The 24,381-nt window shown below is 38.1% G+C and overlaps 1 protein-coding gene across 20 annotated transcripts in view; it reads left to right on the top strand.

Annotated features, from left to right (window-relative positions):
• Positions 1 to 21,559: 21,559 nt before the first annotated feature.
• DTNB (dystrobrevin beta) overlaps positions 21,560 to 24,381 on the top strand; it is a 214,818-nt gene continuing 211,996 nt past the window's right edge. For all 20 annotated transcript variants that reach the window (XM_086700168.1, XM_086700166.1, XM_086700167.1 and 17 more), the window contains exon 1: positions 21,560 to 21,627. In XM_086700168.1, coding sequence (XP_086556294.1) covers positions 21,561 to 21,627 — 67 coding nt within the window. In that variant the 5' untranslated portion in view covers position 21,560. The remainder of the gene's footprint in view (positions 21,628 to 24,381) is intronic.

Genomic DNA, 24,381 nt, shown 5'->3' with positions numbered 1-24,381 from the left:
ACTTTTTTTTAATTTTTTTTAACGTTTATTTATTTTTGAGACAGAGAGAGACAGAGCATGAACGGGGGAGGGTCAGAGAGAGAGGGAGACACAGAATCTGAAACAGGCTCCAGGCTCTGAGCCGTCAGCACAGAGCCTGACGCGGGGCTCGAACTCACGAACCGTGAGATCATGACCTGAGCCGAAGTTGGACGTCTAACTGACTGAGCCACCCAGGCGCCCCAATGAATTCATATTCTAATTGCTGCTTTTGTTGGCTGTGTTTCTTAGCATTATATTTCTTTATGTCTTTTGAAGTTTTGATTTACAGACTCATTCAAGTGTGAGTGCTTTTGATTGTGTTTTCCTTATTTCTGTGCTCACCCTTCTCTGTGTGGTGATATTTCAGGCGCTTTTATTGCCTTTTTGGACCGTAGTCAAGAAATCAGATATGATGATGGTGGGTCAGGGGTCCTACTCTTTGAGATAATTGGGGCTATTTCAGATCTGTTCAGAGTCTGTGAATGTCTCGGTTCAGTTCCTGGTCGTGAGGCTGTGTTTTTATCTTCCCACTTGTCTAGGCCTAGAGCAGTATACACACTGTAGCTCTAGGCAGAGACTGGCAGCAGTACATTGTAGCTTCTTTTCAGCTCCAGCCTCATCCTTGGCTTGAAGCCGTGAGTCTGGCTCAGCTGTCATGTCTCCTGTTTCTCCACGGCTCCTTCACTTTGTGTTACTGTTGCCCTGCAGAAGATGTGCACCTGCTTCTGGACTCCGAGTCCAGTGAGCCTGTAGCTTCAGTCCTGCTCACAATTTTGTGTGCTGTTTTGTTTCTGATCCACATGGGGTTTTACCTTGTTTTTGAGCATGTTCCAGTCATTTAAAAATATATTTAACAAATATTTTATCTATTGCTGTGCATTTGGAGTGGAGGGGATGCATCAGGGTTGTTTACTTGCTGGGTTACTTTGATTAGAAGCCTAAATTGACCAGGCTTCTTTGTAAAGTTCATGCCATTTTGTTGTCTGTGTTATTGCAATGCCCAGACCCTCCAGTATAGAAGTTGAATAGTAGTGATGATAATGAGCATTTTTATCTTTTTCCTTGATGAGAATGCTTCCAGTGTTTCACTATTAGATATACTTACTGAAGGTTTCTGGTAGATTTCTTTTGTCAATTTATGGAAGTTTTCATCTGTTCTTGGTTTGTATTTTTATTGGGTGTTGAATTTTATCAAGGGCATTTTTTTTTGTATTTGTTGAAATTATCATTCTTTTTAATATGTTAAGAGTAGGAGAGATATTTCTGAGTTGTAGGTAACTGAGAGAAACAGGTATATTGTACATGGTTTATTTGATAATGCATTTTTAACAAAAAGCGAATCTTTATAAAACCCCATTTTGATCTTGAATTTTTGTGTATTAACACTATAAATAAGCTAAAACAAGACTGAAATGTTGTGATGAAAAAGTCTAGGCTAAATATTCTTGTAACTAAGCATTCTATAGTGAAATAGTGCACAGTTAAATAATTTTTTTTTGGTAACTTATGGGATTCAACAAAGACTTTTTCAGCTCCTAACAATTCCAACTTCTTCCTGGCTTCTATTTGTAGGCTCTTTATTCCCTCCTTTTAACTTTTCTCTCTGCCTGCTCTGTCTCTTCTTGCCAGAGAGAGACCTTCTGCCAGGAATAATATTATTTATTTTGAGGCTACAGTGTATCAAGTGATTTTCATAGATAAGGACTACTCTTTAATCTTTATAACTTTGGAAGCTAGATATGGTATCTCCAGTATATGGGTGAGGAAATTGAGCTCAGAGAAGTTAAAACTTGTTTAGGGCCACACAACTAATTAGAAACCCAGGTAGTATTTGAACCCAGGGCAGACTTCAAAGCCCATGTTGTTTCTACAATACTGTCCTTAAATAGCATGTTTGATGTTCCAGTTCAACTTGAGTTTTGTGTTTTGGCTTACCCACATGATTCCTGAGCATGGTGATAGGACCACTTTGTGTCTCCAGTATGATTTCCTTGAGAGACTTTTTCGTTAGTCAGGTACTTCCTTGCTTTTTCCCAGTCTGATGTTTTGTATCTTCTGGAGAGATTTCTTATAACGATTAAATCTTTCTTAACAAACAAATATAGATATAGATATATACTATACTATATATATATATAGTATACTATAGATACTATAGATATATACTATACTATATATATATAGTATACTATATATAGTATGTTAATATATATATAGTATATATATAATATATATATACTATATATATTAGTATATATGTAATATATATATCATGTTAATATATATATACTATATATATATAGTATCATGGTTAAGTATGTGGGCTCTGGTGTAACTATTTTGGTTGGACCTTGAGTTTATTTTCCTTTAACTTTGTGAACATTATGAAACATTGACCTTCAGAGGTACAGAAAATAAGAATAGTGAATACCTGGGGTGCCTGGGTGGCTCAGTCAGTTGAGCGTCCAACTTCAGCTCAGGTCATGATCTCACAGTTTGTGGGTTCGAGCCCCGCGCCGGGCTCTGTGCTGACAGCTCAGAGCCTGGAGCCTGCTTCGGATTCTGTATCTCTCTATCTCTCTCTTCCCCATCCCTGCTTGCATTCTGTCTCTTTCTCAAAAATAAACATTAAAAAAAAATTTAAAAAAATGGTGAATACCTGTGTTCATACTAGTGAATACCATACTAACTAAGAAACCAGGCTCCTTTTAAGGTTGAACCCTCACAGAACTCCTTCCCAATTGTGTTTTCCTCCCCTTTTGAAGAAACTACTGTTCTGAATTTGATGCTTTCCATTCCTGTACATATTTTTATACTTTTATTATATATGTAAATAGCCCTGAAATGTATAATATTATTTTGCATTTAAAAAACTTTATATTGGGGCGCCTGGGTGGCTCAGTCAGTTAAGCATCTGACTTCGGCTCGGGTCATGATCTCACAGCTTGTGAGTTCGAGCCCCGCGTTGGGCTCTGCGCTGACAGCTCGGAGCCTGGAACTTGCTTCAGATTCTGTGTCTCCTTGTCTCTCTCTGCCTCTCCCCTGCTCACACTCTGTCTCTCTCTCTCTCAAAAAATAAATAAACATTAAAAAAAATTAAAAAAAAAACCTTTATATTAAGAGTAGTAATTATTTCTTTTTGTAACTTGTCTTTTTTTCTCTCAGTATTGTGACACTCATCTGTATGGATATATGTAGCATACATATATGGATATATGGATATATACATCTTGGCAGAATGGGATTCTGGTTTTTGACTATATCATAGTTTACCTTTATGTTTTCTCATTGATTGGCAATTCATTTGTTCTGGATTTTTTTTTTTTTTTCCATCACAAGTAACGCTGCTGTGAATATTTTTGTCACATTTCCTTGTGCACACATGCATGACTTTTAGAGTATGTACCTAGGGGTAAGACACTGGCTTATGTGCCAAGCACATCTTTAACTTTAGTGGATATTACTAAATTTCTCTCTGATGCGTTAACCAGTTAACATTCACACTAGAGGTGTGTGGATTCTGTTGCTTCCCTGGTTTGTCAATGTTTAGTGTTATTAGACTTTATAATTTTTGCCAATTTGTTGGATGAAAAATGTAATCTTATTTTGGTTCTGTCTTTTAATATATGTTTTTCTGATTACTAGTGAGTTTGAACATTACTCGATGTTTTTATTGGCTCTTTAGACTTCCATTTCTGTGATTTGCTTTTTCATCATTTACCTTTTTTTCTGTTGCATTGTGTTTTTTCATACTTGTTTATAATTTTTACTACATTTTATACTAATGTAGAAAGATGGTATAATGGACCAAGAGTTGGGGGTTCTGGGCTTTCTTTATTGTGAAGCATAACTGTAACCTGGGACAAGACATTTATTTGGATGCTCAAAGTAGGGGGTCTGGGTTAGGTCAGTCATTTCTAAGCTCTCCCATTCTCATTCGCCATTGCTTTGCTTTGGTTTTTGTAGCTCGTAATGATACTACAGATATATTAACTGATATTAAAGATATGAGAACTCAGAAAAGGAATTGCTAATGTCTAGGATTAACAAAAAAAATTTTTTTAATGTTTATTTACTTTTGAGAGAGAGAGAGAGAGGGACACAAAATGTGAGTGGGGGAGGGGCAGAGAGAGGAGGAGACACAGAATCTGAAACAGGCTCCAGGCTCTGAGCTGTCAGCACAGAGCCCGATGCAGGGCTCGAACCCATGAACCTCGAGATCATGACCTGAGCCGAAGTTGGACATTCAACCAACTGAGCCACCCAGGTGCTCCATAGGATTTTGATGTGAAGGTTGAAAATTGCTATTTATTTATTTATTTATTTATTTATTTATTTATTTATTATTTTAAAAATATTTTATTTTATTTATTTTTAAAGTAATTTTTAAAAGTGTTTTATTTATTTTGAGACAGAGAGATAGCATGAGCAAGGGGAGGGGCAGAGAGAGAGGGAGAGAGAGACTCTCAAGCAGGCTCCACTCTGTCAGTCTAGAGCCTCACATGGGGCTCAGTCTCACCAACCCTGAGATCGTGACCTGAGCTGAAACCAGGAGTTGGATGCTTCACCGACTGAGCCACACAGGTGCCCCTAAGATTTTATTTTTAAGTAATTTCCACACCCAACATGGGGCTTGGGCACACAGCTCCCAAGATCAAGAGTCAACACTCCACCAACCGAGCCAGACAGGTGCCCCTGCACACTGCTATTTAATTGGTTTTATTTTCTTTTCATTAGTTCCAAACTCATTTGAAAAAGTCATTGTTTTTTTTTTTTTTAAGTTTATTTTGAGAGAGAGAGAGAGTGTGTGTGTGCACATGCGTGCATGCGTGGGAGGATCAGAGAGGGAGGGAGGGAGAGAGAATCCCAAGCAGGCTCCGCACTGTCAGCACAGAGCCCTGTGCAGGGCTGGAACTCACCAGCTGTGAGATCACGACCTGAGCCAAAATTAAGAGTCAGATGCTTAACTGACTGAGCCACCCAGGAGCCCCCAAAAAGTCATTCTTAATATCTTTCTTTTAAAAAAAAGTCTCTGGGGACAAGCTTAACTATAGAAATAACAAGGATACATTTTTTGAAATGTGACTATGAAAACTAGAGCTTTGCATGTCATTTCAAGAGTGTACCTTTTATTTACTGTTCATATGCTTTTATTATTTCCTTATTAGATAAGTAGTTTAGTATCTTTGCTTAGAACTAAAATTTCCTCTTATTAACTAAGCAGCCTTTGGCAGGTTTTAGGTAAAACGAGGAGGTTTGTGTCGAGCACACTAGAGGCACCTGTTTCTCCTTTCTGTGGCTTACTTTCTATTACATTCTTTCTCTGATTCTTTGGGCACATTGCATTTCTACTTCTTTATCTCTTTCACTTTTTTTAAAAACCTTTTCTTTATTCCAAATTTAGTGTTGCAAGTGATTGATAACAAAGTGTTTACTCTTCTTCCAAGTCTGTGTTTTTATCCTTTATTTTTTTAAGTTTATTTTATTTCATTTTTTCAGTAAACTCTGCACCCAGAATAGGGGCTTGAACTCACAACTCTGCGACTAAGAGTCACATGTTCTTCTGACTGAGCCAGCCAGGCACCCCAATATTTTTATACCTTAATAAATGAGAAAAATTGTTAATTAGGAAGGAGTCTTGCCTGTAGAATTCTAGTTTAGACATTACCCAGGAGGGTAGTTACATGATAACATCAATATTAATGATAATAATAATAATAAGTAGCTAACATTTATTAGGCTCTTATTTTGTGCTAGGCATTGGGCTAAATGCTTTACATAATTTATTAATAGTTTCCATAGCCCAGTGAGGCTATTATATTAGCTATTCAGAGCTCTTGGTAGTAGTGGAGGGCAGTTTTGAATGTTTTTTATTGGAATCTAGAGAACTTTTTTAGATTTGTAAAAATGCAAATCTTAGGGTTTCACAACATTTACGTCCCCTGACATTTTTTTTTTTTTAAATCTGAAAGAGAATAGAAAAGAAGAAGTGTTAGAGGAAAGATAGTTGAGAATTTTCCCGAAATAAATAAGGAAGTTCTCTTTCAGAGAAGTTTGACTAGTATAACTAGTCAAGTACTAATTAGTGATAATCTCCATTATCTTGGACTTCTTAAATAAATGGGCATCCAGAGAAAAACTGACAGGAGTTTTGCTGGGAGACAGTGAATTTGCACAAGAAGTTTTGATACCTGGATGCTTTGGAGTAACTGACAGCTGGAAGGGTTAAGACATTAACAAAAAGATTCAAGGGAAATGAAGGATATTTAACACTTGGGTGTAGTACAGAGACATTCTGGAAATGTTTCTAGAGCCTGCTCTCTTTCCTTTAATCTTTACTGTGGGAATTACTTAAGTTCCCCTGCAGACTTTGTCCAACTCTGAAGCATATTGCTGCCTAGATAGGACTAGAACCAGGACAAGAATCCAGACGTTTTGTTACACTAGCCTCCAAACCCCATTTAACTGTGACGTGAGGTCTGATCTAGCACCCCAGTTTGTGGACCTGTTTTCCTCACTCCTGGAATCCTTCTGTCGTCCCTGTAGGGGGCGATGTGGCACAGCCGAAAGAGAATAGGCTTTCGAGTCTGATGGGTTGTCTGCTTCCACCAATGACTAACTTTGTAACCTTAGGCCAAGTTAACTAACTACATAGGCTCTAAATGTCCTTATCTAATTCTGCACCTGTATTACTCACTTGCTCCTCAAATCTAGCATAGTCCCATTTTCTCATTGTTGGTTTTTGTTTTTGTTTTTGTTTTTTTAAAGAGCAGTGGTTTCCAGAGTGGGAGGCATGCAAAATGACCCCCTAGGTAGGGTATAACAAAATATGGGCTTACTAATATTTCATCCGTAGGTCGACACTTTACTCCATCTGTATGCCTGGTGATATACATCAGGTATGGTAAGCAAAGTAACCTGAGAGGGGGATAGTGGGGACCACAAAGCCTGGAGGGGCCCATTGTGTGAGCCTCCTTATTTGTTGGCTTACATTCTGTTCGGACATATTACAGTTCATCTCTGCCTGGATTAGTGGTCTTTCAGATTGTATCTTATTTCAATGAAATGAACCTTGCTAAATAGACAAAGGGCTTAAAAAGGTTTCTGCAAAGAGTTGTAGATTGAAGTTTCAGACTCAACTGGAGATTGAAGTACTAACGTGAGGACACATGAACAACAAGAAAAAAGCAGAGCTGATACTTGATATTATGAGCTTGTCAGTCTGATGCAGAGTAGAAAACAATAATGATCTAAGTGGAATGAAGAGGAATCAGTAAAAAAAAATTGTTAAATACTATTTGATATATGGGTTTATATGCACTGTTGAGTGTAGTGTGTCTTAAGATATTCACTAATGATAGTATGAGGCTAATGTTATCAGGTGAGATATTTTAAAGCTAAGCATTTGGTATATGAAGACAAACTGTGCTTTTTCAGTAATGATTACAGTCATGAGCTAACTAATCTAGTACATTAAAATTATTAAGTTAGTGATACATTTTTAGGAGATTCTTCGGAGATTTCTTACTTTAGGAGTAAAAGACAAAAAGCCATAAACCTTTGCTCTTCCTGTTTTGGTAAAAGTGGCTTAAATACTATATAGACAAATCAATAACTTTAGTTTGGTGACAAAATAGAATGCATCCTTTGTTGGGATACTCATGGAAGACATTGCTGAAGATTGAAATAATAAATATTATATCAAATTATGGAGTTTGCAGGAGTTCTTGTACATTTGGATAAAAGTACAGAACTATGGTATTTGTTATGCTCCTCTTTTAAAAAAATGTTTATGAATTTATTTTTGAGAGACAGAGCATGAGCGGGGAAGGGGCAGAGAGAGAAGGAGACAGAGAATCCCAAGCAGGCTCTGTGCTGTCAGCACAGAGCCTGACACAGGGCTCGAAGTCACAAACTGTGAGATCATGACCTGAACCAAAACCAAGAGTCGGTCGCTTAACCGAATGAGCCACCCAGGCGCCCCTAGTACATTCCTTTTTAATAATAAGATATATGGAGTCCTGCCTACCCTGTCACCACCCCCCAACCACTAAAGAAAAGATTTACTAGAGAATACATTCAAAGTAAATGGCTTAACATTTTATTATAAAATAGGATGTATAAAGTGTAAAGAATGATACAGTGTACCCAGAATCCAGTCTGATAAATAAAACATAGCTACATAGAGTTGGAGTCCTTCTGCACTCACATCGTTTTGCTTCCATCCCCAGAGAATTTGTGATGAATTTGGTGATGCATGCTTCATGTGTACTTGGAAAGAACGTGTATTGTGCCATTATTGGGTAGAATGTTCAATAAGTATCAATTAGACTAGTTGGCTGATGGTGGTGTTTGGTCCTTCTATATTCATCTTGACTTTCTACTTGTATTGATCATAGAGAAATACTGAAGTCTCAAAGTGGAAGTGTGGATTTGTCAATTTCTCCTTTTAGTTCTATCAATTTTTGCTTAGTATATTTTGAGGCACTGTGGTTAGGTATGTAGACATTTAGGATTGTTCTGTCTTTTCAGAGAATTCTTTATGTTACAGGCCCAACAAAACAATGCACAATGTTATAGATATTATTTCCTGCAATAGTTTTTTTTTTTTTTTCAAGATTTTATTTTTAAGTAATCTCTACATCCAACATGGGGCTTTAAACTTAGAACCCCGAGACCAAGAGTTGCATGCTCCACCGACCGAGTCAGCCGGGCATGCCTATGCAATTGCTTTTCAAATCAGTTAAGAGAATAAAGGAAAAGAAACAAGTAATTGTTCTTTTATTTTTTTAATTTTTAATGTTTATTTTTGAGAGAGAGAAACAGAGCACGAGTTGGGGAGGGGCAGAGGGAGAGGGAGACATAGAATCCGAAGCAGGCTCCAGGCCCGAGCTGTCAGCACAGAGCCCGATGCGGGGCCCAAACCCATGAACCGCAAGATCATGACCCAATCCGAAGTCAGACGCCTAACCAACCAAGCCACTCAGGTGCCCCAGTAATTGTTCTGTCTTTAAAAAAAATTTTTTGAACAGTTTTAGATTTACTGAAAAACAATAATAGGGAGTACCCATACGTACCCCATGCCTGTTCCTTCTCTTATTAACATCTTACATTAGTGCCGTTTGTTTGTTACAATCAATGGACCGATGATGTTCTGTTATTATTAACTAAAATCCGTATTTTATTTAGGTTCCTTACTGTTTCCTCATGGCCTTTTTCTGTTCCAGAATCCCATCCAGGATACCACATGATAATTAGTTGTCGTGTCTCCTTAGACTTCCCTTGGCTTTGTCCGTTTCTCAGACTTCTCTCTTTCCCTCTAAAAAATTTATTTATTTATTTATTTAAAGTAAGCTCTACACCCAGTGTGGGGCTTGAACTCACAATCCCAAGATCAAGAGTCATATGCTCCACCGACTGAGATAGCTGGGTACCCCTGTTTCTCAGACTTTTCTCATCAAATTTTTTATGAAACTTGACAAACTTGAGGAGTACTGGTTAGGTATTTAGTATATTTTCCCTCAATTGAGATTTGCCTGATGCTTTTCCTCATGATTATACTGGGTTTAAAGGTTTTGGGAAGGAAGACCACAGAAGAAAAATGCCATTTTCATCACAGCATATGAAAGGTACATTCTGTCAACATGATTGGTCACTGTTGGCTTCAGTCACCTGATTGACGGTTGTGTCTGTCAGGTGTCTTCACTGCCAAGGTATCCCTCCCTCCCTCCCTCCCTCCCTCTGTTCTTCTTTGGAAGGCAGTCACTGTGTGCAGCTCACATTTTAAGGAGTGGGGAGTTATGCTCCACTTTCTTTAGGGCAGAGTATCTATGTAAATAATTTGGAATTCTGTGTAGGAATTCTTTATTAATTCATTCGCTCATTTATATCAGTATCAACTTAAGGATATTTAATGCTATTTAATTTTGTTGCTGAAATTTCTAACTTTGGCCATTGGGAGCTTACAGTTGGCTTCTGTGTCTCTTTGATACGCCCCTGTCATGTAGTGTTTTCCCTCCCAGAACTTTCTTTCAAGATGCTCTAGGGCTCATGTTGTGTATTTCCTGCCTCAGCCATTTCTCCAAGGAGCCCTGGTTCCTTTTATTGGAGAGTGGTATTATATACCAAAAATTGAGCACTAGGTGTTGTCATTGCTATTAGGATATTGTTGTTTCTAGGCCCTCTCAGTTGACAGAGCAAGGACGTATATCTGTGTATACTAACCCCTGTATGTACACGGGATCTACAAATGCTTCTATGTGTAGCTATCTGTATCTATATTAAACTAACATGAACTTGTACTAATGTTTCCAATTGTAATCCATTACCACATGGATCTTGCTAGCTTCTCATCTTGCTTCTCTGTAACCTCACTCTCCACCATCTGCCATCCATTAACTTAGGTGTTCAGTTGCAGTGCCCATGCATACTCGTATCAGAATCGTTAACTTATAACCCGTGAGAAACTAGAGTACGGTACTTACGTGTGTTTTGCTTTGTCTTTAGTCTTACAGACTCCATTTATTTCCAGAGTTACTTAGGTCACTACTTTCCCCCTCACCCTCTTCAGTGAGGTTGTGTCATACATTTGTAACAGTAAGATTTTTTTTTGTCACATTCTGCATTTCATCCTGAGATCCTCTGACATTACAAGGATTAAAAAAAATTGACGTACATTAAGGTTCGCTCTGAAATTTCTGTCGGTTTTGACAAATGTTTAGTGTCATTTACACGAGACCTGTATCCTGTGAAAGTTTCTCCACCCTAAAACGTCCCCTGTGCTTCACCTGTTCATCCCTTTTGCCTCCCCGCCCCCCTCCGAAATCTCTGGTAACCACTGATTGTTTTAACATTTGTATAGCTTTGTTTTTCTGGAAGGTCCCGAGATTGGAATCATATGGTGTTTAGCCATTTCAGACTGGCTCTTTTCACTTAACAGTATGTATTTAAGCTTCCTCTGTGTCTTTTCATGGCTTGATAGCTCATTTCTTATTGCTGAACCACATTCCATTTATGAAAGTGCCACAGTGTGTTTATCTGTTCACCCATTTAAGGACATCTTGGTTGCTTTTCATTATTTGGCAATTCTGAATAAGCTGGGTGTAATCATTTGGGTGCAGGTTTTGTGTGGATAGAAGTTTTCAACTCAGTTGGGTAAATACTGAGTTGTACAATTTCTGGAATGCATGGTAAGGCTGTACAGTTGGCTTTGTAGAGACTTCCAGGCCGTCTGCTAGTGTGGCTGTGTGTGTGTTACTGCCAGCAGTGGGCGAGGGTGCCTGTCGCTCTGCGTTCTGGTCAGCATTTGGTGTGGTCATTTTTGTTCAATTTCAGCCATTCAGTAGTATCTTGTGTTTTAATTTGTGATTTCCTAATGATAAATGATATTGAATGTCTTATATGCTTATTTATCATCTGTATGTCTTCTGTGAGGTATCTGCTCAGATCTTTTGATCTTTTTTCTTTAATTGGGCTGCTTTCTTAAAAAAAATTTTTTTTTTACATTTATTTATTTTTGAGAGACAGAGAGAGGCAGAGCATGAGCAGGGGAGGGGGAGAGAGAGACACACACACAAAATCTGAAGCAGGCTCCAGGCTCCAAGCTGTTTGTCAGCACAGAGCCCAATGCGGGGCTTGAACTCACGAACTGTGAGACCATGACCTGAGCCAAAGTCGGACGCTCAACCGACTGAGCCACCCAGGCGTAATTGGGCTGTTTTCTTACTGTTGAGTTTTAAGAACTCTTTTTTGCACTTGGGATGCAAGTCCTTCATCAGAAGTGCTTTGGAAGCATTTCTTTCACATTAGGGCTTGTCTTTTCATTATCTGAGCAGTATCTCTTGCAGAATGGTTAATTCTGGTAAGATCTAACTGAACAGTTTTTTCTTTCATGGATTGTGTTTTGGGGTTTTGTATCTAAAAACTCATTTGTTTTGTTGGCTTTGGGCTTAGGACATTAAATAGCCTCTTCTATGGGCTTACAGTTTCAACCCTTTTTAGACTGAAGAAACTTTGCATACATTCTCATAGCTAGGACTGTAGTCTTTTTTTTTTTTTTTTTTTAACATTTTATAGGCTAAGGCTGTGTTTGGTTCTTTTTTTTAATTATTAATTTTGCTTCAAAGACATTTATTGTTGCATTGTTTAAAGTAGTAGATAACTGAAAATAATTGTCAATAATCAAGGCTCAGATAAATTTTTGAGGAGTATTTGACAGCTTGGAAAGATGCTCAGATATATTGTTATATTCCTCCCCCCAGCTTTATTGAAGTGTAATTGACAAATAAAATTTTATATATTTAAAGTGTACAACCTGATGATTTGATATATATGTGTACCTTGTGAGATGATTTCCACACACAATCATGTGTGATAGAAAACACATCTATCATCTCACAGTTACCTTTTTTTGTGGTAGTTTAAGATCTACTCTTTTACCAAATTTCAAATATACAGTACACTACAGTATTATCAACTGCACTTACCATCGTGTACGTTTGGTCCCCAGATTGTTCATCTAATAACTGAAAGTTTGTATCCTTTGATTACTATCTTCCCATTTCCCCTACGTCCTAGCTGCTGGAAACCACCATTCCACTCTGCTTCTGTGGTGAATTTGACTTTTTTTTGTATTACTAGATTCCACATATGAGTGAGATCATGGTATTTGTTTTTCTTTGCCTGGCTTGGTGCACTTTGTGCACTGATTTTTTTTAAATTGGGTAGGGTGAAACTCCTGAGTAGGGTGATTAGGGTCCACTGAAGATGAAACGTGTTGGCATAAATATACCTAGTGGATTTCTCTGACCACAGGATGAGATACAGGAAGATGTGGGTGCAGAGTCTGAGATCATGGTATCATAGAATTTTATTTGTGCATTCACATGGACAAAGATTTTGGCAGTCGAAATGGGAAAAAGGGGTGGATATGAGATATCATGAGGAAGGAAATGGCAGGATTTGAAATCAGAGTTAGTATGTGAAGGGAATAATACAGAGGTGTTGGTTATCTCTCGATTATGAGGCTAAGAAAAGGCAAAGTGCCAGGAGTGTGAGTGGAAGGAAGTTAAAGCGATGTGCTTACATTCATGTAAGTGTTGATTTTCAAGGTTATGTCAGGAGCACAAGGACATACAATCAGGTATGGCAGTAGGATTAGATATTTGTTCATTGTGGAACTGTTAAAATCAGAATTAGAGAGCTTCAGTTGTTAGTATCCATGGAGCAGTGGATGGACTTACCTATCAGTAAGGCTTAGGGAAATCATTTATAATAATCTTAGTTTATATGTACCCGATACATTTGGATTTTATGTAATCTGAATTGTTGTTGGCCTGGTTAAAGTGAAAAGACTTACTGTTTTAAACAGTTTGAGTTCCCCCAGAAGCTGCCTCAGACAAGGATTTGAGTGCAAGTATTTTATTTTGAAGATTATCCCAGGAAATACCAGTAGAGGACCATGAAGCGAGATAGGGAAGGGAAGTTTTGCAAGTAAAGGATTTGTTATCAAGCAAGTTACAGCTGCAAGTAACTATCTGGAGCTTTCCCACTGGAGAACTCTAGGAGCCAGTATAAAACGTCCTCAGAATTATCCCTCTTGAGGGGGCGAGGTAGGTGGAATATCTACAGTCACTGGTTAGGACTGTTTCCAGAAGGTGGTAAGTCTGTAATATTTCAAGGTTGGCATGCAGGGAATAAAATGGACTTCAGAGGTCAGAGGAGGCCATCAAATTTGTTGTTTGTGTTGTTTTGTTTTTGAAGCAGATGCTGTCAGTCTAGTAGACAGAATTGGCAAAGGTTAGGAGATATGGGGAAGGGTATGGATATGCCTCCTTATACTCTGCCTTGTGGTTCTAGCATCTCCAATTCATTTCCTATAGGTCATCAATCGCTCTCACTCCGAGGCTTAAATGAGCCAATCTAGCAGTACATTAGGACTGGGTCCAGCTGTCCTTTTTGGAACATTAAATCCAGTGTCATGGGGGAGTGCGCCTATATAACAGTTTCCTCACCAACCTTATACTTGGTCCCCAAGTTCAGCTCTCAAAATCCATTCCCAGGTATGTTCTCCCAGGTTCCACCAGTACATATTATCAGGTCCAGTAGCTGTTTTGGTGAATCACCTCTTCACCTTTGGTGAATCATCCAAAGCAAGGACAGTACCTCCCTGTTCCCATGATGCCAAGACTTGACCGTAGTTGTTAGCCTAGAATCAGTGAATCAGTGAAGCCTAGAATCAGTGAAGGGACAGATCCTGAGAAGTGTCAGCATCTTTTGAGGCATGTATCTCAGATGAGGCCTTTCATGGTCTTCAGGCAGAGGAGACTGCCATCTTGTAGCAAGGGCAAGGGAGCCACTTCTTCCGGCCCAGAGGGTTCAGGAGAATCTTGACTGGAGTGTCAATTCAATATTTTTAATAATTTACCTCCTTTCATAATCAGAATTTGGGCCTGCTTTTTAGCACAGTCTGCCTTCTAGTTGTAGAGGCTGAGGGTTCCTTAAAATGCTGCTGTGGGGTCTTTGGGCTGTCTTACCATACTTTGAGTTGATACCTATATGATTTAGCCCTTGACGTTTTCTTTCTTCTGTGCATCAATGCTACGGAGCAGAAACTCAGCCAATTTCATTGTCTTTAAGATTCTTGATACCCCTATATCTCTCAGATGCTAAAGCTATTGCATAACCTAGTCATCTTTTATCTGTATCTCTTACTAGCTCCACCACATCAAGAATCTTAGTAATATTGATGCAACAGCTCGCCAGGGGTTCTCAACAAGCCACTTACTACCAGCACTGGGAACCTTGTTGTCTGGTTGGCAAGTGATCCACTTACAGAATACATCAGAAGGACCTGTTATACCAGGGTCAAATTGGTCTTGTTTGAGTTACCCTAGAAGTAAATGCTGATATAAAGACTCAAGTGCAAGTATTTTTTGTTAGTTTGTTTTGTTTTTTGTTGTTGTTTTTTGTTTTTTGTTTTTTTTTTTAGGTGATCTTAGAAGATACCAAGAGAGTGGAGAAGTCAGAGAAGAGAAAGCAGCTAGTAAAGGGTTTCCTATCAGGCATTGTGAGTCAGCAAACTTAATTCCAAAGAGGAACTTAGGAAGCCAGTGGAAAACATTGTTTTTTGATGCGTAAAGGAGCTGGAGTGTTTATATATTAACTTCCATCAGTGAGAGGGCTCCTCCAGGAATGTTAATTCCCTGGGACTTCTGGACTGCCCTGCAAATGTCAAAGCAGTCTTCAATGGCCAGAAAAACCCTCAGGCAAAGAAATGCAGATGTTGGCAACTGGAAGCTGATCAGTTCTACATGAAAGTAGTAGTATAGGTGAAAGAATAAAGGCAGGATATCAACAGGGTCTTCTACACTCTTAAGTCAACAAATAATGTCAACGTCATGGTTAATGTTGAGTAACAACCTCTTCTTGGACATTGGCTTGGTTTTGAGAGTTTTTTTATATACTTTTATATATAATCCTGTGTCTGAAATGTCATTAGCTTGTCTTTTCATTTCTTACCAGTTTCTTACATAGAACAAAAGTGTTTAATTTTGGTGATGTTCAATTTGTCTTTTTTTTTTTTTTTTTTTACGGCTTGTGCGTTTAGTGTGATGTACTGGACCATGAAGACTTTATCCTCTGTTGTCTTCTAAAAGTTTTATACTTTTATATTTTACATTTATTTTCCATTTAGAATTATTTTTTGTGTATGGTGTGAGGTATAGGTCAAGGTTCATCATTTTGGCATATAGATAAGCAGTGTATTGAACACCAAGTTTGTCCTTCATTGAATTTCTTTTGCACTTAAAAAAAAAAAAATCAAATGGCCTTTCTAGTACTGTGTTGTCTTGATTTCTGTGGCTTTATAGTAATTCTTAAAATTTGGGAGTGTAATCCTGCAACTTTTTTCTTTCTTTTCAAAATTGTCTTGTCCAATCCTTTTGCCTAGTCATATAAAATTTAGAATTGTCTATGTTTATAAAAACTTCTGCTGGGATTTTGATTAGACTGTCTGGTTAGATGGTATGTCTTTCTGTTTAGGTCTTTAAAAAATTTCTTGCATCACTCTTTTGAGTTCCAGTATACAGATCCTTTACTATACATATTTTGTTGGTGTATACCTAAGCATCTTATTTTTTGTTAGAGATATCGTAAATGCTGTTTTCAAAGTATTCAATATCTACTTGTGCAGTGCTAGTAATCAGAACTGTGGTTGATTTTTTGTGTTTTGATCTTGTGTCCTGCAACAGTGTTAGACTCACTTTTTAGTTCTAGGAGCTTTTTTTGTATATTCCTTTGGAATTTCTACAAAGATAATCATGTTGTCTGCAAGTAGGGATAATTTTATTTCTTCCTTTCCAATCTGTTTGCCTTTTATTTCTTATCACTAGCTAAGATATCCTGTATAGTGTTTAATGGAAGTGGTAGGAATGGGCATCCTTGTCTTGGTCCCAATCTTAGGAGGAAAGCATTTAGTTTTCTACCATTAAGTGTGACTTTGGCTGTAAGTTTTCTCTAGATGCCCTGTAGGTAGAGAGAGGTTTTATTTCTAGTTTGAGTATAGTTTATCATCAGGAATGGACATTGTATTTTGTGAAATGCTCTTTCTGCTTCTGATATAAACATGTGGTTTTTTTCCTTTAGATTGTTAATATGTTGGATTATGTTGATTAGTTTTCAAATGTTGAACTGGTCTTGCATTCCTGGGATAAACTGCTGTTGCTTCCAAGGTTTTTATATATTGCTTGATTCAATTTATAATACTTTGTGGAGGATTTTGCTTGTTGATGAGGGTTTTTGTGTCTGTGTTCATGAGAGATATTTATTTTTGTATTGTCTTTGTCTATTTTGGGTATCAGGATATTGCTGGCTTTTTAAGATGAATCAAAAGATGTTCTTTTGTATTTTCTGGTAGCAATTGTGTGAAATTGGTGTTATTTCTTTTAACATCTTTTCTATTGCTATTCCTTCATTTGCAATATTTTGTAATTATTTTCCCCTCCTTTCTGAAGAACTTTCTTTAGCAGTTATTTTAGAGCATGTCTGTTGGCTACAAATTCTCTTAGCTTTCTTTAATTTCTGAAGGATAATGTTCTCTCAATATAGAATTCTGGGTCGACGGTGTTTTTTTTTCCCCAGCACTTTAAAAGCCTTGGTCTACCATCTGCGGACTTCCATAGTTTCTGATGAGAAATCTGTAGTAATTCGTATCATTGTTCTTCTCAAACAGGAGCTGGCAGACTGTAGTGTGTGGGCGGACTATTTTCTAAATAAAATTTTAACAAAGCCACACCCACTTGTCTACATATTGTCTATGGCTAGTTTCACACTGCAGTAGCAATGGTGAGTAGTTGTAACAGAGACCACATGGCCTGCAAACCTAAAATATTTATGGTTTGGCCCTTCAAGAAAAAAGTGGCTGATCCCTGCCCTATGGGTAAAATGTTTTTGTTTTTTTTTTTAAGTTTTAAAAAAAATTTTTTTTAATGTTTATTGATTTTTGAGAGAGAGAGTTCGAACAGGGGAGGGGCAGAGAGAGAGGCAGACACAGAATCCAAAGCAGGCTCCAGGCTCTGAGCAGTCGGCACAGAGGCCAACACGGGGCTCAAACTCACAGACTGAGATCATGACCTGAGCTGAAGTCAGACGCTTAACCGACTGAGCCACTCAGGGGCCCCCCCTTTTTTTTAAGTTTTTTAAAAAAAGTTTATTTATTTATTTTGAGAGAGAGAGATCTGTGGGATCATGACCTGAGCCCAAACCAAGAATTGAACACTTAACTGACTGAGCCACCCAGGGGCCCCAGTAAAATTTTCTTTTACTCTGACTTCTTTCAAGAATTTTTCTTTTTAATTTTATTTTTTATTTTTTAAATTTTACATCCAAATTAGTTAGCATATAGTGCAACAATGATTTCAGGAGTAGATTCCTTAGTGTCCCTTATCCATTTAGCCCATCCCCCCTCCCACCACCCCTCCAGTAACCCTCAGTTTGTTCTCCATATTTATGAGTCTCTTCTGTTTTGTCCCCCTCCCTGTTTTTATATTATTTTTGTTTCCCTTCCCTTATGTTCATCTGTTTTATCTCTTAAAGTCCTCCTATGAGTGAAGTCATATGATTTTTGTCTTTCTCTGACTAATTTCACTTAGCATAACACCCTCCAGTTCCATCCACGTAGTTGCAAATAGCAAGATTTCATTCATTTTGAGTGCTGAGTGTATATATATACCACATCATCTTTATCCGTTCATCCATCAATGGACATTTGGGCTGTTTCCATACTTTGGCTATCGTCGATAGTGCTGCCATAAACATGGGGGTGCATGTGTCCCTTCAAAACAGCACACCTGTTTCCCGTGGATAAATGCCTAGTAGTGCAATTGCTGGGTCGTAGAGTAGTTCTAGTTTTAGTTTTTTGAGGAAGCTCCATATTATTTTCCAGAGTGGCTGCACCAGCTTGCATTCCCAAAGAATTTTTCTTTGTCATGACCTCAGTTTGTGGGATCAAGCCCTGTGTTGGGCTGTGTGCTGGCAACTCAGAGCCTGCTTGGGATTCTCTCTCCCCCTCTCTGCTCCTCTCCTGCTCACGTATATATGTGTGCATGCTCTCTCAAAAATAAATAAACTTAAACACTTTTTTAAAAAGAATTTGTCTTTTAGCAATTTGATTATGATGTGATCATTATAATGAGTTTCTTTGACTTTAACTTGTTTGCTCAGTTTCTTGAATTTGTAGGTATGTCTTTCACTGAACGTGCTAAGTTTTCAGCTGTTATGTCTTCATGTATTGTTGAGCACCATATCACCACACTGTTTTTCTCCTTCTGGGATTCTGAGTACATGAGGAATGTTGGATCTTTTGTTTTTGTCCACCAAGTTCCTGAGGCTTTATTCCTTTTTTTTTTTTTTTAAGAAATCTCTCGCTCTCTCTCTCTCTCTCTCTCTCTTTCTGATGTTCAGATTGGATAATTTCTGTTTGATGTATCTTAAAGTTTACAGACTCTTTCCTTTGTCTCCATTCTACTGTTGAGTTCCTCCAGTGAGCACCTCCTCTCCCCCAGTGAGTTTATATTTCAGTTCTAACATTTCCATTTGGTTCCTTTCCTATCTTTTGTTTCTCTACTGACACGTAAGATTTTTTTTTTTTTTTTTTTTTATTTAAAAAAAAAAAATTTTTTTTTTCTTTTCAACGTTTATTTATTTTTGGGACAGAGAGAGACAGAGCATGAACGGGGGAGGGGCAGAGAGAGAGGGAGACACAGAATCGGAAACAGGCTCCAGGCTCTGAGCCATCAGCCCAGAGCCCGATGCGGGGCTCGAACTCACGGACCGCGAGATCGTGACCTGGCTGAAGTCGGACGCTTAACCGACTGCGCCACCCAGGCGCCCCGACACGTAAGATTTTAACTGACGTTTCTGGGGCACCTGGGTGGCTCAGTTGGTTGAGCATCTGACTTTGGCTCAGGTCATGATCTCACGGATTGTGAGTTGGAGCCCCACGTCGGGCTTTGTGCTGACAGCTCAGAGCCTGGAGCCTACTTCTGAGTCTGTGTCCCTCTCTTGCTCTGGCCTTCTCCCACTCTCTGTCTCTGTCTCTCTCAAGAATAAATAAAACATTAAAAAAAAAAGATTTTAACTCATGTTTCAAGAGTGTATGTGATTGCCAATTGGAGCATTTTTATAATCACTGCTTTAACGTCTGTCAGGTTACTACCAACTGCGTCATTTCGTCAGTGGCATCTGTTGATTGTTTTTCCCCTTGTGAGTTAAGATTGTCTTGGTTGTTTGTTTGCCAAATAGTTTTGTATTGTTTCCCGGACATACTGAACATTATATTGTTAGACTTTGGGTCTTCTTTAAATTTTATAGAGAATGTTGGTATTTTTATGTTAGCATTGTAGTTTGGTGGACATCCAGATGATCCAGAATATATTTATATTAATTTTTTCAAGATTAACTTGGAAACAAAGATACAATTTAGAAGATTGTCCCGAAGAATTTAGAGATCTCCAGGAATTCTTATACCCAACTTTGCAAAAAAGTGATGTAGAGAAATAGCAAAAGTAGAAAAAGGATTTAATAAATGAGATGTGTTATAAAGGATATTATGATATTCTCTTTTAATCTGTGTTTAGCATTTAAGATTTGTTATTACCTCTTCACAGGCCAAGATTGAGGAAGAGGCAGTAAACTTTTAAGTAACTTTCTTTCTTAGTAATTACAGGCTATGGGTATCAACTTCTGTTTTTTTACTGTAGGACTTAGATTTCATTTAATATTTGCTGTTTCTAGTTGCTTTTTCTTTTGGCTTTCTTTCCGTTTAAAATTCTGTTCTCTTGGGGGTAAATTGTTAAGTAACCAACATGTGTGTTGAAGAGTACTTTGTAACATATCAATGATCTAAAACGGTCAGTCTTAATTATCAAAACATTAGTTGTAGGATGTTAAGGATTGCATTTACATTTTAAATTTTCTTTAGGATACTATTTATAATTATACTTTGCTGGGCACCTTGTCTTAATGGATATGTAATTTGTGTAGCCATCATTTAATTTGTTATTCTAACATATTTGAGAGTATGTTATGTAAATAACAGCTTAATTTTGCTTAAGGAAATTGTTAGGCTTACGCTCTTTGTCTAGATATTTTTTCTTCACAGAATAAGGCAAAATGCAGCGGAAATTATCAGAGATTTTGCATCACTAGGGTCTGTGCAATACGCTGTTGGTTTTTTTTAGCTTTTTAGGTGTAGAGATTTGGCAATATGCATCTAAAAGCAACAGTTATGTAAGAAGTTTAGTGAAAGGGTTAGGATTTCATCTACCACTTCTGTTTGTGTGCCCTCAAGCAAGTTAGTGTTCTTTGCAGGCTGTTTCCTAATTTATAAAAGGGGTATAATAAGAATGATAACCAGTATCTAGGGTTGTTGGGAGGATTAAATGAGGTAATGCATGGAAAGAGTTTTAACAGTGTGACAGCCTATGTCTGTCAACCTAAACTATTATCATGTGATAAAAACTTACCTTTAGGAGCTCTTTGAGTTTGGGGATAAATACCTTTTTGTTTAATATTGTTCAATATAAAATAGAATATTTTATTTATATCTTTTATGTATAAGCTGGTAACTTCTTATGTTCTTTATTTTAGCTTTTCATTATAATTATTTGCTAAGTTATACTTAGTAACATGTTTATCTTTGTAAAACAGTAGGGATGTGGGAAACTGTCTCAGCTAATCCAGGACTCTGCAGAGAAAATAATCAAGGTTAGAAATAAGACATAGCTCCATATTTTCAGCACAGGAAGCAAATGTATGTGCTCATTTAATTATTAACTTTGTAATTATTTTAGAAGCTGTCAGATAAATAAAAGGACAGTTATTTGTCTTTTTCTGTATCAGGCTTCCACTTTGTTTTTACTGATGCTGTCTTAAATGTGCACATACAACTTGGTTTTTGGGACCTCTTCATAATAGAATGATAAGCTCTTGGTTGAACTGTCAAATTACAGTGGTCTATTGTATCTTTTTTTGTCTCTAGGATGATTGAGGAAAGTGGGAACAAGCGGAAGACCATGGCAGAGAAGAGGCAGCTGTTCATAGAAATGCGTGAGTCTTGAGTGCTTCTGGAGCCCTTGTTTGTATGTGTGGGGATGCCTTTTTTTTTTTTTTTTTTTTCTGATCAAGTCACATCTTTAATCCTTAGCACATTCCAAGCTTTAGAAAAGGGAAAAAAGGGAGTTGAAGAATCATGGAGTTGGAGGACCTCAAGTCAGAGCATATATTGTAATTGAGTTGACCTGAATTGCTTTCTTTCTTTCTTTTTTTACATATTTATTTATTTAAATATCTACAGCCAACATGGGGCTTGACCTCATAAACCCGAGATCAGGAGTTGCATGTTCTTCTGACTGAGCTGGCCAGGTGCCCTGACTTGAATTACTTTCTTAAGTAAGATCATGAATACTAAGGCAGAAATGTTACCTAGCATATCTATGAGTTTACGGCACACCAGTCAGTTTGTTTGTTTGTTTGTTTATTTATTTATTTATTTATTTATTTTTAAGATTTTATTTTTAGGTAATCTCTATACCCAAGCTGGGGCTCAAACTCATGACCCTGAGATAAGAGTCACATGCTCTACTGACTGAGCCAGCCAGGTGTCCCAAGGCACACCAGTCAGTTTAGACCTCTTGTTGTAACTCCATTGTTACCATGAGCTTGCAGGTGGTGATAAATAATTAATACATTATATAAATTAAGTTACACTGGATACAGATTCTGAGGTATAGAGGACTAAGTGTTAAAACTTAGAGCTATAGGAATAATTAAAAGTACAAATGTATAGTTTGGTATATTACTTTACAGTACGGTTTTAAATCTTGTTAAAAAATTATATTCTTCTATAAAACTCAAAGAGAAAGATGGCCGAGAGAAGTGGGTCATTTCCCAGTATTTGAATGACTATTTTGGTCTCCGATTACTTGTCTATGTGACCTTGACTCGTGCATTCATACTTGGTGGACCACAAATTCCTTTGCCATGAAATAGGGTTATTGGTCTGTACCAGTGTTCATGATTGCTTTTAAAAGCATTGTACTCTTTTTAAAAAATGAGATCTTACAAGGACCCTCAACACGAGAGTGTCATAGAATTGGTACTGCTTGGTTGAAGAGGGGAGGCAGGAGCCCTGCCTGACATAGCCCCTGAGATACTTGTAGAATTCTAGAATTCTGCATATCACAGAGTAAAAATCAGTAGATAAAGTCTCAGAAGCCTCTTTCAACAAGCAAGATATTTTAAATCTTAAGAGTCTTAGTAACGGGAGGCAGAGTTTGACTTAACTGAGATCTATGTTGTCCTGTCAAGCATAAGCTAGAGAAGTATGGAAGATGTCAGAGAAGAAATTTGTGGCATTGGGTGGGCAGTCAGTCCGGGCGATCTTTAAGGAGTTCTGTAGTTCCGAGTCTCTAATTGCTAGTCATCCAAGCCAGACACCCTGCAATCACTTCCCTCCACCTCACCTTCCACCTCCAAAGAAATCACAAAGTGCTGCTGAGTTTTACCTCTTAAGGGACTCCTGAATTTCTCATGCCTTAGTGGCTTTAAATCCAGGCTCTGCTGTGAGACTATCCGTGTTTGGATCTTGGCTCCCTCATTTTCTGGCTGTATAATCTTAGGTGAGTTACTTAATCTCTGTGCTACTACACTTGTCCATAAAATGGGGGTAGTATCTATTTCATAGAATTATTGTCAAGATTAAATGAGATAATGTCAGGCCTTTAACACGGACACAGAATAGTAGGTATTTAATGTGATTAAATGTGTTTAATATTTTTATCATTGTTACTTTTCTGAACTAAAAGCAATCTGTTTCGGATCCCTTCTTCCAGTGTCAACCCCTTCCAATCTGTGATCCGTGATGCTGCCAGTTGAACTGCAAAAATCTGTGTTACTTCCTTCATAAATCCCTTCAGTTGCTCCTCATCGCTTTCCCAAGAAAGTCCAAGCTCCTGGCCATGCCTGGCAAGGCTCTCCTGGCCTCTTTTTCCCTCAGTTCATAGGTTCCTGGTTTCCATCACACACCATGGGTGTCCCAGTCATACTGAAGTGGCTTTTCCCACATCGATCATATGTTTGATGTCTCTGTGCTTTTGCTCATGCTGTTCGGCTCACCTTCATCTGACTCGTTGTTCCTGTTTGCTGTTCAAGGCTCAGCATAGGGGTCATCTTTTCTATTTAATTTTTAACACATTTATTGATGATCTATTATGTTCCAGGAATTGTTCTAAGTGCTAGGGTTAAGGTGAGAACAAAACGTAGTGCCTGACTATCCTCATATTGCTTACACTTTATACCTCTCTACACTTTGGCAAGGGGGAAACAGGCAAAATAAGGAGTCCAAAGAAATAAACGATAATTCCTGATATTAAGAAGTACCGGCCTGGGAGTGGGGGGATGCCTGGGTAGCTCAGTTGGTTAAGTATCTGACTTTGGCTCAGGTTATGAGTTTGAGTTCTGCATTGGGTGAGCTCAAGCCCCACTTCGGGTTAGCTCTGGTTCTCTCTCTTTCCCTCTTTCTCTGCCCTTTGTGGGATTCTCTCTCCCCTCCCTCCCTCCCTCCCTCCCTCCCTCCCTCCCTCCCTCCCTCCCTCCCTCCCTCCCTCTCTCTCTCTGCTCCTCACTCACTTGCGCCCTCTCTCTCAAAAAAAAAAAAAGAAGAAGAAGTGGGGAGGGTGGGGGGTGGTGCCTTGGTGACTTGGTTGAGTGTCTGACTTTGGCTCAGGTCATGATCTCGCAGTTTGTGGTGTTGAGCCCCGCATTGGGCTCTCTGCTGTCGTGGCAAGCCTGCTTTGGATCCTC

This window comes from Puma concolor, chromosome A3, assembly GCF_028749965.1.
Source record: "Puma concolor isolate L17-30 chromosome A3, mPumCon1.1.hap2, whole genome shotgun sequence".
NCBI lineage: Eukaryota > Metazoa > Chordata > Mammalia > Carnivora > Felidae > Puma > Puma concolor.
Note: the sequence above shows the minus strand (reverse complement) of the source record. Positions and strands in the feature narration are given on the sequence as shown.